At 38.6% G+C, this 16,075-nt stretch overlaps 1 protein-coding gene across 1 annotated transcript; it reads left to right on the top strand.

The window, feature by feature from the left end:
* The first annotated feature begins 5,969 nt into the window (after positions 1 to 5,969).
* On the top strand, positions 5,970 to 15,858 carry LOC144202774 (putative helicase mov-10-B.1). The gene is made up of 23 exons (XM_077725770.1): positions 5,970 to 6,189; positions 6,273 to 6,372; positions 6,643 to 6,818; positions 8,148 to 8,241; positions 8,333 to 8,474; positions 8,562 to 8,799; positions 9,099 to 9,209; positions 9,692 to 9,857; positions 10,523 to 10,665; positions 10,974 to 11,150; positions 11,341 to 11,453; positions 11,517 to 11,716; positions 11,973 to 12,070; positions 12,629 to 12,726; positions 12,800 to 12,898; positions 12,960 to 13,062; positions 13,161 to 13,278; positions 13,363 to 13,554; positions 14,191 to 14,262; positions 14,354 to 14,479; positions 15,205 to 15,293; positions 15,369 to 15,481; positions 15,548 to 15,858. Exons 1-23 carry the CDS (start codon positions 6,041 to 6,043, stop codon positions 15,589 to 15,591), a joined length of 2,961 nt encoding a protein of 986 aa, XP_077581896.1. The 5' UTR covers positions 5,970 to 6,040; the 3' UTR covers positions 15,592 to 15,858.
* The last annotated feature ends 217 nt before the right edge of the window (positions 15,859 to 16,075 follow it).

Here is a 16,075-nt window from a genome sequence, read left to right as displayed (position 1 = left end):
GAAGACTGTGTGGGCTGGCAGCAGATTAATTGGCATGCTACTGAGTGTACATTACACATACGAAGAGCAGAGATGCTCGCATGCAAAGTCCACACATGAAAGCTGAAGAATCATAAATCAGTCACAGATACACAAATGTTGCTCTATATGTGGAATGTTTCGACAGAGGAGCAAAAGCAGGCGGAATCACATTTTTTGCACTCAATCTATTCCAAACCTAGTAAATAGTCATCCATTAACACAAGGAAGGATGCTTTAATAGCAACAGCTAAATATTTTGCACTAGTTTACTATAATATGCAAATTTGCTCTCTGAGTCTAGTCTTAAACCTGTGATTGTTTGTTGGAGTGTAATCTCGTTTTTGTCTGTTTAGCAACAGTGCAAGTGCACACCAGCATCTTCGTACCCCTCGACGCTCCGGCAGTATGTTTTCAACCAGGTGGGTTATTGATTTAAAAAAAATGCACCACCTCAAATGCTCAGGATACGTACTTTAAAATGAGAGTACAGCTTTTTTTTGAAGAGGCATGATATAATGGTCTGGCCAGATATTTTACATTTCCTATCTCTTGGATAAAAGAACTTTAAATAATGTACTGTAACAATTAGACATTAGTTATTAAAATCGAATTAAACCAAATTGAAAGAAGATGAAAACAAGTTATAAAAGTGACTGCAGTGTTGTGTGCGGTCTTGAGACTAATAGATGTTTGAAATACCATGACTTGCACATTTGTCTTCACTCAGAAACAGCATAGAGCATCACCAAATGTGGTGCGCTACTCTGGCATTGATTGTTTAGATTTGCATGTCTTCACGATCATCATTGTTTGTGTGCCTTGGCCAAATAAGAATGCCTATTGATATCCGCTATGGATTACACAACACTATGATGAAAAGTATTAGGAACTACAACACCACAAACGCCTCCATGAGGCACCTAAATGAAAGTGACAATCACATTCTATTCATCCCTTCATTTTATCTCATCACTTCATCTCATTTTCTGAACCGCTTTATTCTCATTAGAGTCGCAGAGGGTGCTGGAGCCTATCCCAGTTGACATCGCGCCAGAGGCTGATGACAGCCTGAACCGATGGGCAGCCGATCGCAGGGCATAAGGAGATGGACAACCATACACACTCACACCCATACCTAGGGGCAATTTAAAGTGTCTAATCAGCCTACGATGCATGTTTTTGGAATGTGGGAGGAAACTGGAGTACCTTGAGGAAACCCACGCCATCCCAGGGAGAACATGCAAATTCCACACAGGTGGACCAACCTGGATTTGAGCCCAGGACTCGCTAACCAATCGCCCCACCGGGCTGCCACCTTCATTTTGTACGACACTTAAATCCAATTGGGTCAAGGTTCAGCTGCAACGTATTCCAACAAACTTGATGGGCGGGAATGAAAGACTGTCATTAATATTAAGACAAGTTTCCATTATTTTGTGCCTTTAAGGCAGGAATTGGACACCCAAAATGTTGAAAAAGCCATATTGGACTACACAAATGTGATCGGGGCCGCAAAAATTAAATAAAAGCCGTATATAAGCCTTATAATGAAACAGTATGAGAATGCTAGACTACATGCATACAAGTGTCAAATTTTGAGGCATAAATCATTTTGTCCTTACTGCTATCCAAGCCAATGTTTGTGTATGTGTGTCTTTGTTTTGTGCTTTATCTAACTCAATGAGTGAGTAGAGGTTGGTTGCAAGGCTATCTGTCCCTCTCAAACACCCTATCTGTCTCTGTCAATGTGCCTCCAAAACATAGTACACAGACACAGACTGTGGCATCCAATCATGTTGAGAAATAAGTCCAACCTTAACATGGTCACGTTGGACATGTCAGACATGTTAAGGCTGGACCCACCAAATTATGGATAAGGACGGCACATGAGTTTGTGAAAACTGCTGATTTATCAAATTTTTCAAACAAACAGAGCAAAAGATAAGTACTGTTATAATCAAATGGACTTATAGGATTTGTCGGTGTATACATCTGTGCATGAGATTGTACATGAGGATGCCAAAACAGCAGAAGGCTGTTCCTGTGCAGATTCTCCATTTTTTATTTCAGACGTGTTCTTTTCTCTTTCCTCTCTGCATTTGTTAAAGAACTATAAAGTTGACATCAATGTGAAAATGGTTGATCAAAGCATCTAAATAAATACAAATCACAAATGTATTAGAATTTAAACAGTGAATTAGGTACCACTTATAGGTGCTGCCATTTCGGGAGGAATGTGACATTGCTCCGTTTTTTTTAGCTTACCTTTTTAGCATTTAATGATGAACAGGTGGAACAAGGCTTTTGTAGCACTTTGTGTGTAGCACAGGGGTGGCCAAGTCCGGTCCTCGGGAACCCCTATCCAGTCTATTTTCCATGTCTCCCTCCACCAACAGACGTGAATAAAAAAATTGGGATTGGTATTAAGCTTGTGGAAAGCTAGCTGATGAGTTGATGATTTGATTCAGGTGTGGTAGAGGAGGGAGATATGGAAAACAGACTGTATAGGGGCTTTCAAGGACCGGACTTGTCTAGCTAAATTGGTGGTGGATTATTTTCATTTAAAGTGGCCCGGTGGAGCGAGTGGTTGGTGTGTTGGACTCATAGCTCTGGGGTCCTGGGTTCAAATCCAGGAGTTGTCCAAATGTGTGGAGTTGGCATTTTTTCCCATTGTGGGTTCCCCTGGGTACTCTGGTTTCTCCCCACATTCCAAAACTAGTACAGCAGGCTGATTGGACAATCTAAATGGCCCCAAGGCCTCGGTGTGAGAATGCATGGTTGCCCGTTTCCTTGTACCATACGGTCGACTGGCCACTGATTCAGGGTGCCCCCCACCTTTTGCCTGGAGACAGCTGGGATTGGCACCCCCAGACAACCTAATGAGGATAAAGCGGTTCAGAAAATGAGAAGAGATGAGTCTATTTAATTCATCCCATATCCTGTTCAACCTGCACACTATTGTTTACTGGTATGGGCTTTTCCATTTTCTTTAGGGTTTTTTAAGCAAAACTCTATATTAAATCTATGTGGAACAACTATACACTACAAGACTAGGAGCACACCAGCACAGTTTAGTATTAGAGGGGGAGCCACAGATACCCTATACCAAAAAATACAGCAATATATACCATTATTTACATACAACCTTGCATGTAGACAACCACCATCGCAACAACGTTCAATATTCTGGATATAACGTCACGAGCAATGGTGGAGTATGTGAAGTACTCCCATTATAATGGCTAAAACAGTCCTGCATTTAAAAATGTCTGCAGCAGTTTTATCTACTTCATGGAAATATTGGCTTTTATTGACATTATTTCTCCTTATTTTTAAAATTCATAAACAATATTGTTTTTGCTAGGATGCACTTTATAAAACCCCTTTCAATCTTTGAAGACATCTTAATATCACCAAAAACAGGTGAAAACAAGCGATTATAATCAGGGTCATTAGCATAGTTGAAGTAGATTTGTCTTTTCATGCATCTCTGCATGTATGAGAGCAGTGGTTTCAGGGTGACCCTGGTGGTCTATTAGAGCAGGGGCTATTAGAGCATCAGAAAGTGGGAGCATCCCCTCTCACCACATTGATAAGATCAAGGCATTCCGATGGCCAGAGCGGTCATTACCCTGTTCTACAGCCCATAATGCCCATCCATTTAAACACGTAGTTGCCATGGAAAAGCAGCTGCGGCCGCTTAAGATTCTTAGCTTGACACAGAGTAATACTCAAGTGAGTTCAACTGCTGGAGGAGTGACTCCTGGTCGTATGAAGTTTTGAGCTGCAGGTCAGTGACACAAAACCACAGTAGTTCTGCACTGGTGCTCTGTGCAGTAAAGTCAGACAAAAAACAAGGTCAAGAGTGTGTCGCACAGACACAAACTGACGTGTGCCTTTTACACTGACCAGGAAAAACACACATTACTAATTGTTCTGAGGCTGAGTCATCGGTTCACAAGTCCGGGCCTTAGATCCAAACCCAGAGGCACAAATGATCTAGCCCAGCTCTGTAATAGTAGTTCACAAAAGTACAGCTTCTAGTAACCTCTAGTGGACTAAATTGGAACTCATAAAATCCTAAATTACCAAATACTACTATATTGTTTTCCTCTTGCGTTTTCTAACAAATGCTCTTAATTAACGTAGCTTTCATTTCACACTGGATAAATGGCTACTCATTTCCACAGCAGAACTACTTTTTGGAAGGTTTCAACATGTGTATGACATGCACTCCTTTGCATACATCAAGTGCATTTTCACTCAGAGATACTATTATTTTGGGGAAATGTGCTGTCCTTCAGAGACTATTCATTTTGTTTAGACTCTGAAGGTATGTTTGTTGAATCATTTGCCTCAACCGCCCTCTTTAGAATTGTCTCGTTTGTGACTCATGTAAAAAAATGATTTCGTGGCACTGCTTGGATACTGTTACACAATGCTACCTGTTGACTTATCAGCCTGAAAAAAAAAAATAATAATAATATATATATATATATATATTATGAATACTTGATTTAATGGGAATGTCGTGATCTGGTGTTTGGCGGCATGGCGGCAAGCATAATGATAGCAAATCTATTTGAACTTCCACCGTGAAAATGAAACACACAACAGGTGACACCACCCATACAGCATTTTTCGTATTTTGGTAGCATGTGGCATTTTTTACTTCATCCATATGCAGCATGCCCACAGGGTATCTTAGCCCAGTGCCAAAAGTGTGAAGGAAACACCGAGATAGACCAGGAAACCAACAAACAAGAGTTGGCCTCGAAAAAGAAGAGTATCTCAACTGCAATCGTTTCTATGGTGCAGGAGGAACATTGTGTGCTTGTTCATGGTCAGATTATTTTAGGCATGGAAATAGGTCATGGCATCCAGAACAAACAACATATTTGCTTTGGTGTGTTTGCATGAATGTTCGCAACAGCGGCTAAACAATTGACAGGGAAGTGTTCGTTCATTTGTCTCTCCAAGTCAAATCGGATTGAACGGCGAGTGAAACATGACCATTCACAGCTAGTCCTCACAGTTTATTGAATGGGATGTCTATCGCCATCAATGCCATGCACTGAGTGAGCTAACGACTCTCTACTATATATATATGTATGTATGTATATATATATATTTATATATATATATATATATATATATATATATATATATATATATATATATATATATATATATATATATATATATATATATATATATATATATATATATATATATATATATATATATATATATATATATATATATATATATATATATATATATATATATATATATATATATATATATATATATATATATATATATATATATATATATATATATATATATATATATATATATATATATATATATATATATATATATATATATATATATATATATATATATAATAGAGAGAGAGTTGTTATATAAGTACTTCAATTATAGTGTTTTGTTTCTGTCTTAGATTAAATAAATGTTTTAATCTGATTGAATGTATTCAAAATCTATGTCGAACCCCTTGTAAGAAAAATTAACAAGATAAAATGCAAGAACAGTCTTATCTGGATTTTTTGATTTACAGTACCTGAAGTGTGCCGTGGCATGTCATCTTTCACTTTTGTTTCTGTGTCAACACTACATTTTACTTTCACTTTACAGATCGGGGGCATTGATTTAAAGTAGAGCGGCACTTGCTTTATGACTTACTTTGCGCACCTAAAGCGAATCAGTAACATTTAGAAAATCATCTTCCTTAATCGGTGTATACGTAGTTTATTTAGGTGTAAGTACGTAGTTTTAAGTTTCGTTTTTTTTTCTGAATTCGAAGTTTATTAAGGTGCGCGTGATTTCCACCGAACTCGCCCTGTGTAGTACGTGCTACATTAGGTTTCACTGTTGTAAACGTAAGCACCGCCCATCCAAACTGTACTATAAAGCACAGGGGCGAGCTGTGGACTTGGTGGGACGTTCTTCTTCACTTCCGCATTTGAGTGTGAGAGAAGTTCATGACTGCAGAATGCCGGAGAAAAGCAGCATGCCTGGAACATCCAAGTCAGGCAAACGGGCCGGCATCCAATTCTTGGTCTTTCTGAAAGAAACGAATCGAACAAACAGTATAGCGAAAGCAGAATTGAAAGACATTTATAACACCGAGTTCAAAGCCAGGTGTGCTCTTGAGTTTTATAACAGTGCATCTTTCGAGTGGAATGAAAGGTTGGGCTCATGTTTTTCCTTCATCTAATTTTCAGGATTCAAGAAAGCAAGGTGCCAAGCTTCGGCACCGCCCTCCACTTCATGAAGTTAGAGAATAAAATAATTGTGCGCAGAGATGAAGTTCACTTCTTACCGGTATGCCTTTGCACTCACTTCTCTTCAAGCCTAAAGTTTCACTTCACACTTAAAGTGTTGTTCTTTTCAAGTTTCACGAGGCAAGTGGTATGGATTAAAATGGTATCATAATATGTGCTCTAAAATATATCTCATCTGATGATCGTGAAGTTTTGAATGATTCTTTTTTTAAAACATGTCAACAACTTAAGCAGCATTAGCAAAAAATAATAATAAATAAATATAGTGTGGGATATTTTTTTGCAGTTTGACACTATGTGATGTGCTCAGGTCCAAAGGATTGTGGTGAAGGAGTCGCATAGCCAAAAGAGACCCTGGCCACAGAAAGTCAAGAATCTGATTGCCGTGAAGGATGAGGCACCAACTCCAGATAAGCCACTGCGTTCAGCGAAGGAAGAAAAGTTGAACAATGCCAGATTGTTCAAGGAAAAGCTTATGAAGGACAGGTAAATTGACCCCATAAAAGGTCTCAAATCCAACAAGATCAGGATTATAAATTAAAAAGCGTCCAAATAAAATCAAACAAGATCAGGATTATAAATTAAAAAGCGTCCAAATAAAATCAAACAAGTAGACTTTTAGGCCTCTTAACTAAATGGCTGTGATAGCTGTCAAATCCAATTGAACTGGGAGAGTTGATGCTGACCGATCCTGTTTGAGGGCTATTAATGGCAATAGACGCACCCCAATGATTTGGAAATGTGACTCATGGATTAGCTGTCTTTTGCCTTCAGTGGCATCCAATGAGTAAATTACTTCCCAGCCAATCGTTATGAATTTGGTGAAAATGCATTGTATGTTTGTTGCTGTCAAAGGCAATATAGGAGTTTTAAAACAAAAGGATGTTTGTGACATCATTGATGTGTAAACACGTTGTACATATACCAGGCTTCTATATCAGAAGACGGTCTTTCTAGCACAAATATTTCTGCTGCCACTATTGTTTTCTTCTTTTGGGCGTATCCAAAACTCACAAAAAGACACACCTGGCAACCGAAGTCTAAATAAAGGAAACATGCAAGGGACTTTAGAGTCATTTTGATGAGTTGTTTCTAATTATATATATTTATATGAAGATAAATGCTGGGGTAACACCACGTAAAACTTTCTTTCTGGTTTGCCCCGACAACCACAAAATCCCCCCGATTGGAAATTTGTGATGTGCTCATGTTTTGTTATTTGGACTTTGTCTTCTACGGGATGAATACATTGTAATCTAATTTAATTCAATCTAGTGAAGAGTGTGGCAATTTGACACAGTTGATAAGAAGCAATGGCTGACAATAGATGTTATAGGGTTGGATAGACTGGAGGACCTAAATCATTTTAAATGTTACTTCCAGGTACAATAATGCATCAATTAGAATCCCTTGTAAGCAAAATTAGCCTTTGTTGGGGAAAGTGTTTAAGTGGTCTGTGTTATTATGCACAAAGCACAGCAAGTTTAGGTCATGGATTACTTGTGTGTGTTCTGATCAGCTACAATTCCTGCCAAAGGTTTGCTATATTTCTAGCCTTACTTCTGGACGTAGCCGGGAGTGTCTCTTTAAAATTAAGGCACGAAGGTATGAAGTCAAGCAGAAAATAAACCCAGAAACTACCAATGATTAAAGCAAACACATGTTGTGCTCACTTATGCTTATCTTGGTTGTTTACCTGATGGGATGGACCAAACGACTGATGTGTGCCCTTGGTGGAGGTTTGAATTGCTCAACTTGATCAGGATATTGTCACTCATTAATAACACTTTTACCGTTTTGTGTTTAAACCCAAAGGCTTGCGTTAGTTTCTGATAAAAATGGTATCACCATCAATTCAGACAAAGAGTTTAAGGATGGCTCAGTTTGGTTGGAGGTGGAAACAGAGCAGGTACGTATTCTTTTTAGTAGAAGTTGTATCAAAGTCTGCAGCAAAATCTTTTAAACATGTTTTCACTGCATTCCCTTTGTTTCTTTCTAAGTTTACTGTGACCCTTGATGTGAAAAACACTGGAACTCATCCTGTGGATTTTATGTACTATGCTGCCTTGAACAAGTTGAGGTGCTTCACTCTGAACGATGAGCGGAAGGTTACCCGAAAAAACCCGCTTTTACTCAAACCAGGTAATAAACAACCCTTTTAATTTTTCCATCACTCGACAGTTGTCACCTCCATACCAACCAAGTATGACTTGATGTGTCGTGTTTTAGGTGATAGTTATCCTATCCAGGTTAACTATCAATTTGTGTATGCTGGTCACTATCCCGTGAGATTGACCTTTGAATTTAAGCACAAGTCCAACCTCTTCTATATCATGCGCAACATTCATCTCCATTATATGGACACGCTGGGAAAAGAGCTGAAGCCCATTGCTCCTTTCAAACGCTCCTGTCCTGCTGCTATCCCTGAATTAGAATGCGGAGTTGTGGGAGGAGTTCCACCTGATGAGTAAGTTTACATTCAACACTAGGATATGATTTGGAGAAGAAAAAAAACTGGGAAACTATCAGGATTTTGAAAATGTACAGGTATTACTATATTTCTTTTGTATAATACATGCTTTAAATGAGTATAGCACGTACCCTTAAAATCGTACTTTTACTGCTTATTTTGAAACAGCAAAACTCTCAAACATTATCTCAAGAAGGACCTTCAAATGTATCTGACTTGCCCTCTGTCCCTTTGTATGCCCACTTGATGCAGCCTCTTGGTACGGTTTAATTGTGATTTACTTTGTTTCCCTTCAGGGAATCATTGACGGAGCTAAGAAACGTAGTCTGGCTTGATTCATATGAGATACCAAGACATATGGGCCGGAGCGTCAAGTCACTGACGCAGGATCCTCTATTTGATCAAAGGTTTTTCAAAATCTTGACGATGGGTATAAAAAGTCTACTCACTGCTGTATGAATGCCATTTATAAGAAGAAACATAGTAATTCACTAACTTCCTATCAATAATAATAATGAATAGGGAAAAGTATGTTTATTCTACAACTCTTGTGATGCGCTTGCTTTGAAATTAAACCAATAACAGAACAGACAAACTAAAATGTGAGTTGGCACATTGCTGGTCTGGCATAAATGACTGCTTTCCTACTTTATGCTGATGCAAACATCCTGCCTCAATACACACTTCAATTTCTTTTATGACCTGAAACAGTCTCTTTCTCACAGTGGTATGTGCATTGATTGATTCTATTTGAACTGGGAGGGTTTTGCACAATTTTTTTTTTAAAGAAAAATGGCATTTCAGAAGCGGTGCCATGGCTTTTTATTTATATTTCAGTGTTTAGCTTTCAAGTTTATTTTCCACACTCATTGTCCTTTCATGTTTCAAGTCAGGTGCTGACCTTTAAGAACTACTCTAAAAGATTCCATAAGTTATTGTATTTGGAGGAGCAGCAGATGCAAATCGACATTAGGAAATACTTTATACCCAACAGTGACCAAGAATACGCCATTATGAAACGAGATCCAGCCAACCCGAACCTGCTCATTCTGGAGGTTAACTAACAATAGTTCATAAAATACTTTTATAGTTAATATATTTCTGTTGATGGCGATTAGAAATTCATGTTCAAAAAGGCTGTAAACTCAAAATGATTATTTCAATGATTACCGACTGAAGTCAGCAAGAAGACAAAACGAACAAATGAAAGCCGTCTCTGCAGCGAGTCAAAATTTTCCCCAAAAAAATAGTTGGTAGTTAGTTAGTTTTGTAATCTTCCAGCCAAAGCAACAGGACTTCACTTGTTTTTTTGCTCGTTAATGGGACAGTATCCCCTGCCTCTCGCCACCTCGTGTCAGGGTGTCAGTTGACATTTGTTCCTTTGCTAAAATTATTTTGGCATCGTTTAATTGTTATGTTTTGGTTTTCTTTCAGAGTATTATATATATTTTATACGAAAAATGGGAATTTACAGATACCGTCAACGCTAGCAAAACCGGTCATGTGATTCACAAGCAACGGTCAGGGTGGTGTTTAAAAAAATATAGAATAATAAATTAATCGTGTTATTTTTGTTGGTCCAAAACCCATAAATTATTCATGTAAACTTTGGGTTTACAGCCCCTGTTGAATGTGCTAAAACACCAGCCTTCAGACGGCCAATCCATTTTCTCTTTATAGTAAAGTTCATGAACATAAATTATGATGTTTCATCTTTCAGATACCTGGTTTGTCTGAGAACAAGCCATCTGTGTTGCGTGGGGATAAACTGCTGGTTTATCCTCAAGGAGAAACTAAACAGAAGTATTGTGGCTGTGTCCACAAAATAGAGCGGAACTCTGTCAAACTGGGCTTCAGTTCAACGTAAGAGTCACAACAACCAGTTCAATTTAAAAAAAAATCTTGAGGCGAGCCACAGAATCTCAATTGGGTCGAGGTCAATACTTTGTAAGCTCCATAAAGACTTGTTTAAAGCTGTAGTCATAATGTTTACCTGTTGAAAATATGGCTGTAAATGGAAAAAGTTGTGTACTGCTTACTTCCATTGGAGAAATGGCCTTGAATGTGATTTTGATCGGATCACCTTTTATGTTCAATGACTGCAAAACTCTTAAGAAATTCCCTAGGTTTCCCACGTTTTTACTCAACACTTGTTATAAATGTGCACACAGATTGTTGAATATTTTTCTTGATGGCATGAAGTTCGTTGTGGAGTTCACACTTAATCGCCTGATTCTTCGAGTGGAGCACAGAGCTGTGGATTTTGCAACTGAGTTTGAACTGGAAAAGGTGTTGTTACCACCAGCTAGCCTCGCCTCAAAAACGGCATCAAACATCCCTAGACTCAGGTGAGGCACTCAAGGATCTTTGGCTATTTCTTAAATGACTTTATTCCTTTTTTATATATTTCTTTTTTTTTGTTGTTGTTGTCTTTTTTCTAAGTAAAAAAAATAAGTATAAGAAACATACGTCAGCATACCCCACCCGGTGTAACTAATTCCATCGCCATTGATTTCTACCACTTTTCCTGTGTATTAGCTTCTTTAACAGACAGTTAGCCAACAACCCTGAGCAAGTGAAAGCTGTTTGTCATATCGTCGCCGGCACATCCAAACCTGCTCCTTACTTGCTTTTTGGACCACCTGGTACAGGTAAATCCCTTGGTGCTGCTCGTGTGGTCGCAATAAAGTCTTGACTTTTTGAAATTCTTTCAGGAAAAACCGTTACATTGGTGGAGGCCATCAAACAGATTGACAAACTGGAAAAAAACTGCCACATTCTTCTCTGCGCTGCGTCCAACAGTGCTGTGGATCTCCTCTGCACCAGGATACTGAAGGACCATGGAAATAAGAGCAGTGTCTACCGCATGTATGCTAGCAGCCGTAACCCGCAAAGTGTCCCCGAGGAAATCAAGGTCAGTGGAAGGCACTTTTTGGGTTTGATGCACATGGACAGTGGTACCTCGACTTGCTCATTCCAGAACTTGATCATATTCCAAGTTATGAGCCCAAACTTGTGTTATGATCCTGAGTAATTGATACCCTCATGGGAGAAATCACTTTTGCTGCGCTGTGATGTGCCCTGCAAAATGTATCTTCATCTTTATGAATTGTGCCACAGTCTATTCCAATCTGATGTCTGCGTGTGCATTGATTGCGGTGACCTCACAGGCATGCTCTAACCTGGATGGAGATTGTTTCATTTTCCCTTCTAAAGACAAACTGATGACGTATCGAATCTTCATGACGACTTTGATCAACACTGGAAGGTAGCGTCAGACGCGTGCCTTTGTTGACATTTGTTACAATGATGGGCCCTGTGTGTTTACTTAATGAAGTACATTGGCAGCGGCATTATTGAATGCAGAGATAGATAAGGAACTAAGTGGTATAGATGGTATTTATTTGTGCTTATTGAAGAGAGCACATTTCTTTGAAAAATATAAACAGTTCCCAGGTACGTTTTACTGTAATTTTGGAAATTAGAAAGCTGAAAGTATGAATAATCACAACTTTTCTTTTAAAGTTACGTTAAAGAGTTAACTTGTGAGATAATCCATTTTAACACTTTTTTTCAATTGCTCATTAACTTCTAAAGGAAAAAAGTGAAGCCTTTTGTCTACTTTTTAGATTTCAACCCGCTAATCAAAGAATTTGGTTTCCTATTGATTTGGGTATTAACATGTTTCACTTTTTCATTTGAGTCTTAAGAGATTTGATGCATGTATTATTGTACTGCACTAGTCTAGACCTTGTACAGGTGTACTCAAGGCACTGGCAAGTGGCTGAATTGGGCTCACCACTCATGTACTTTCTGCTCTATGCAGGTTGGTCTCAGGAGATTTCCCAAATGGTCATTTCACTCATATTTTTGTTGATGAAGCTGGACAAGCTACGGAGCCAGAATGTTTGATCCCATTAGCTGGTAAAAAGACAAGCAAAAAATATCATTTTTAAAAAAATGCCCTGAACTTAATGGAACTTTGCTTGCGTTAAAGGACTGTTGGATCCAAAGTCTGGTCAGGTTGTTCTCGCTGGAGACCACAAGCAGCTGGGACCAATTGTGACATCCCCTCTTGCGGACAAATACGGAATGGGTATGGTTTTGAGTCCTCATACTTGCATGTGATAGATTTAGATTGTCCTTGCTGTTTGCAGGCATTTCACTCTTGGAGCGAATGATGAACATCACCTCAGTGTACCAAAAGAAGAATGGTGTGTTGAATGAACTCTTTGTCACCCAACTGCTACAAAATTACAGGTGTTGTAAAATCTCACCTTTTTGTTTTTCCCTTCACGAATCCTCCAGTTAAATTGGATGATTTTTTTTTTTTTTTTTTTTTTTTTTATCCTCGTGAGGTCCCACAAAGCCATTCTGGCGGTTCCCAATGATCTCTTCTATGAAGGGAAGTTGGAGTTCTGCGGTGACGAAATAAAAATAAATTCCTTCTGTAATTGGATTCATCTAGAAAAACAGGTATGTCTTATGAAAACACTTTGTCCTTTGCTTGACCGGTTAAAATTCTTCTATTTAATTGATGAGTGATGTACTTAATGTTAGGACTTCCCGGTGATTTTCCATGGGGTGATGGGATTGGATGAGCGCGAGGCTAGCAGCCCATCCTTCTTCAATAGAGCGGAGATTCAGGTTTTGATGAATTACGTAGAGAAACTGCTGCGGACGGGTGGCAAAAAAGGCGTAGGCAAGATCGCTCCCAAAGACATCGGCATCATTGCTCCTTACCGGAAACAAGTAAGAAATCAAATGTGATTAAGAGTTACTTTGTTCTTGTCTAAGAAACATATTCCTACCTGCTCCTTTTGGTTTGGACAAAAACCCAACAAAGTTTGTTGTCTGCATCATTTTGGCTGGTTTAAACACAGCAACCGGCAAAGAGCCTGTCCAAGACATAGTGACCTGGTATCGCTTCAAAGCGAAGGGTTGTGCAGTTCACTGTATATGGGAAAGTGATCTTAATGTGCTTTGTGCCAGTTCTGGAATCATACACCTTGTTGTAGGTAACATGTTCCTGTCCCACAAGGCATTATGGGAAATTTTGTTTTGTTAGCACCATCACTTTAATCAGCAGTACATTAGTCAGGGTTTAACATGAAGCAATTATCAGACAGCAAGTGTGATATTGGAGATGTTAAGTGCAGCTCACCGGTGCGCTATGTTTTTTTTATTTATCTTATTTTTTACTTAGGAATCTTCTTTTTTGTCCAATGATTGAACAAATATTGCACATGTGGTTTTGATTTAAACCCTCTTGTGAAAATTGTAATGTGGAAAGTAAAAAAGTAATATCCATTTTGTTTTGTCCGCACCAAAAAAAAAGCAAACAATGGACTTTCTTAATGTGAATATCCGTTACATTTTCTTTAACAGGTGCTGAAAATCCATCAGGCCCTCAACAAAATTTCAAGGAACTTTCGATCTCATGACATGAATGACCTGAAGGTAGTGATCAATGTGTATGAATCCTATTAAAATTCACTACCGTTACCATCTTTAATATTACACTCGGAACATACAATCATTCATGTGTTAGGTCGGTCCGGTGGAGGAGTTCCAAGGTCAGGAGAGAAGAGTGATCTTGGTGTCGACGGTCCGAAGCAACCTCGACTACACCGATTTTGACAAGAAATTTAACCTTGGCTTTGTTAGCAACAAAAAGGTATGCTGGACGATTTTAGATTGAAGTGGGAAATGCTTTGATGCCTTGATAAACGAATGACCTGGACTTGGTTCATAATGTGAATCTTTTTAGGGATATGCAAATTGACGCCATACAATTTATTTAATAAAGGGAAAAAAATCCAAATATCTCATTTGGCTCAACAGAACGAAACCCTTCCTTTTGCTTTGACTTTGTGTAATTTCAATTTTCATCAGTAATGGCTAAGAATTAGCACGTAAGCTAAAATATCATGTTTCAACTCGGTTTGGCAATTTTATGGTGCCACATATAATGTAATTTGAGTTAATTTTTTTAAGCAATGTTTTTTTTTCAACTGAATTTTAGCATTTTTTTTTTTAGAGGCGGTATGTTTCAAAAAATGTCACCTTTTTTATTTTGTGCAGTGTTTATTACGTTAAATCCTGTGCTACGGTCTTCCTGTGTGAAGTTTGCATGTTCTCCTTATCCTTGCGTGGATTTTCCCTGGGTACTCTGCCCAAAAACAGGCATTATAGGCTGATTGAACACATTCAATTCCCCGTAGGCATGATTGTGTGTGTGTGTGTGTAAATGGTTTCTTTGTAGTGAGTTTACCTATTAATGAAAGTTCAATTGCATCTGCTAGCCAAATTGCATTAGAAGAGGAAGACCCATAATAAGTGCATGAATGGGTTTATTGATGTCCTATGCATTTCCGCTTTAACATCAATGTCCTTTATCAGAGGTTCAATGTGGCAATGACTCGAGCCCAAGCACTCTTGATTGTCGTAGGAAACCCAGAGGTACTTAGCACTGAAGACTGTTGGAAGAGGTACTTTGCTCTTTCTTTACTAGTTTTCATGCACTTGCGAAGAACACAGCTAATTCAATGTATGTTGTCGCACAGGTTCATTATGTACTGTAAAGAAGCAGGTGCCTACCGCGGGTACCAGGCTGCAGAGGATGATGAAGCTGTGGTCGAAAGGTATTCGAAGCTTTACCAAAGGATGTACTCTCAAGGTGACGACACGTGCTTGAAGTCCTCAATTTGAAAGCAGGTATTAAAAAGGTTTTTATCCTTTTTAGTGGAAGGTGACGCAAATGAATGGCACTTTCGAGCTGAGGAGTAACCTGTGAAGAGATCAAGGTGGCTGCCTTTGTACATAATGTTTCCGCACCTGTACCATGGACCAAACAGATCAGATTATACATAATGGCTTCATAACTGGGATCATTTTGGATAATTAAACATGCTATATTATTAGGCATCTTTATAAACCATTTAAAGAATCGTAATAACTACTACCTTGACTTTTGCAGACACATCCTTTTCTACTCATGTGATGGAATTTGTATGTTTTTAATAGCCCAAATAAAGATTTCTTACTCTATCCAAACATCATAAATTCTTCAGATTCTTCAGATAAGATTTTTTGAGGATCTTATATTAGCTAATGATGAATAACTAGGCTGCACGGCGATCGAGTGGTTAGCACACCCTCCCAGTTTTGAGATCAAGGGATTAATTCCCAGTGGGCACCAACCTTCTTGAGTGGAGTTTCTATGTTCAACCTGTGTCAGGATGTTTTGTCTGGGTTCTCTGGTTTCCTTCAA

The sequence above is a fragment of the Stigmatopora nigra genome, chromosome 1, assembly GCF_051989575.1.
Source record: "Stigmatopora nigra isolate UIUO_SnigA chromosome 1, RoL_Snig_1.1, whole genome shotgun sequence".
NCBI lineage: Eukaryota > Metazoa > Chordata > Actinopteri > Syngnathiformes > Syngnathidae > Stigmatopora > Stigmatopora nigra.
The sequence above is the reverse complement of the archived record's forward strand: the minus strand, read 5'-3'. Positions and strand labels throughout refer to the sequence as shown.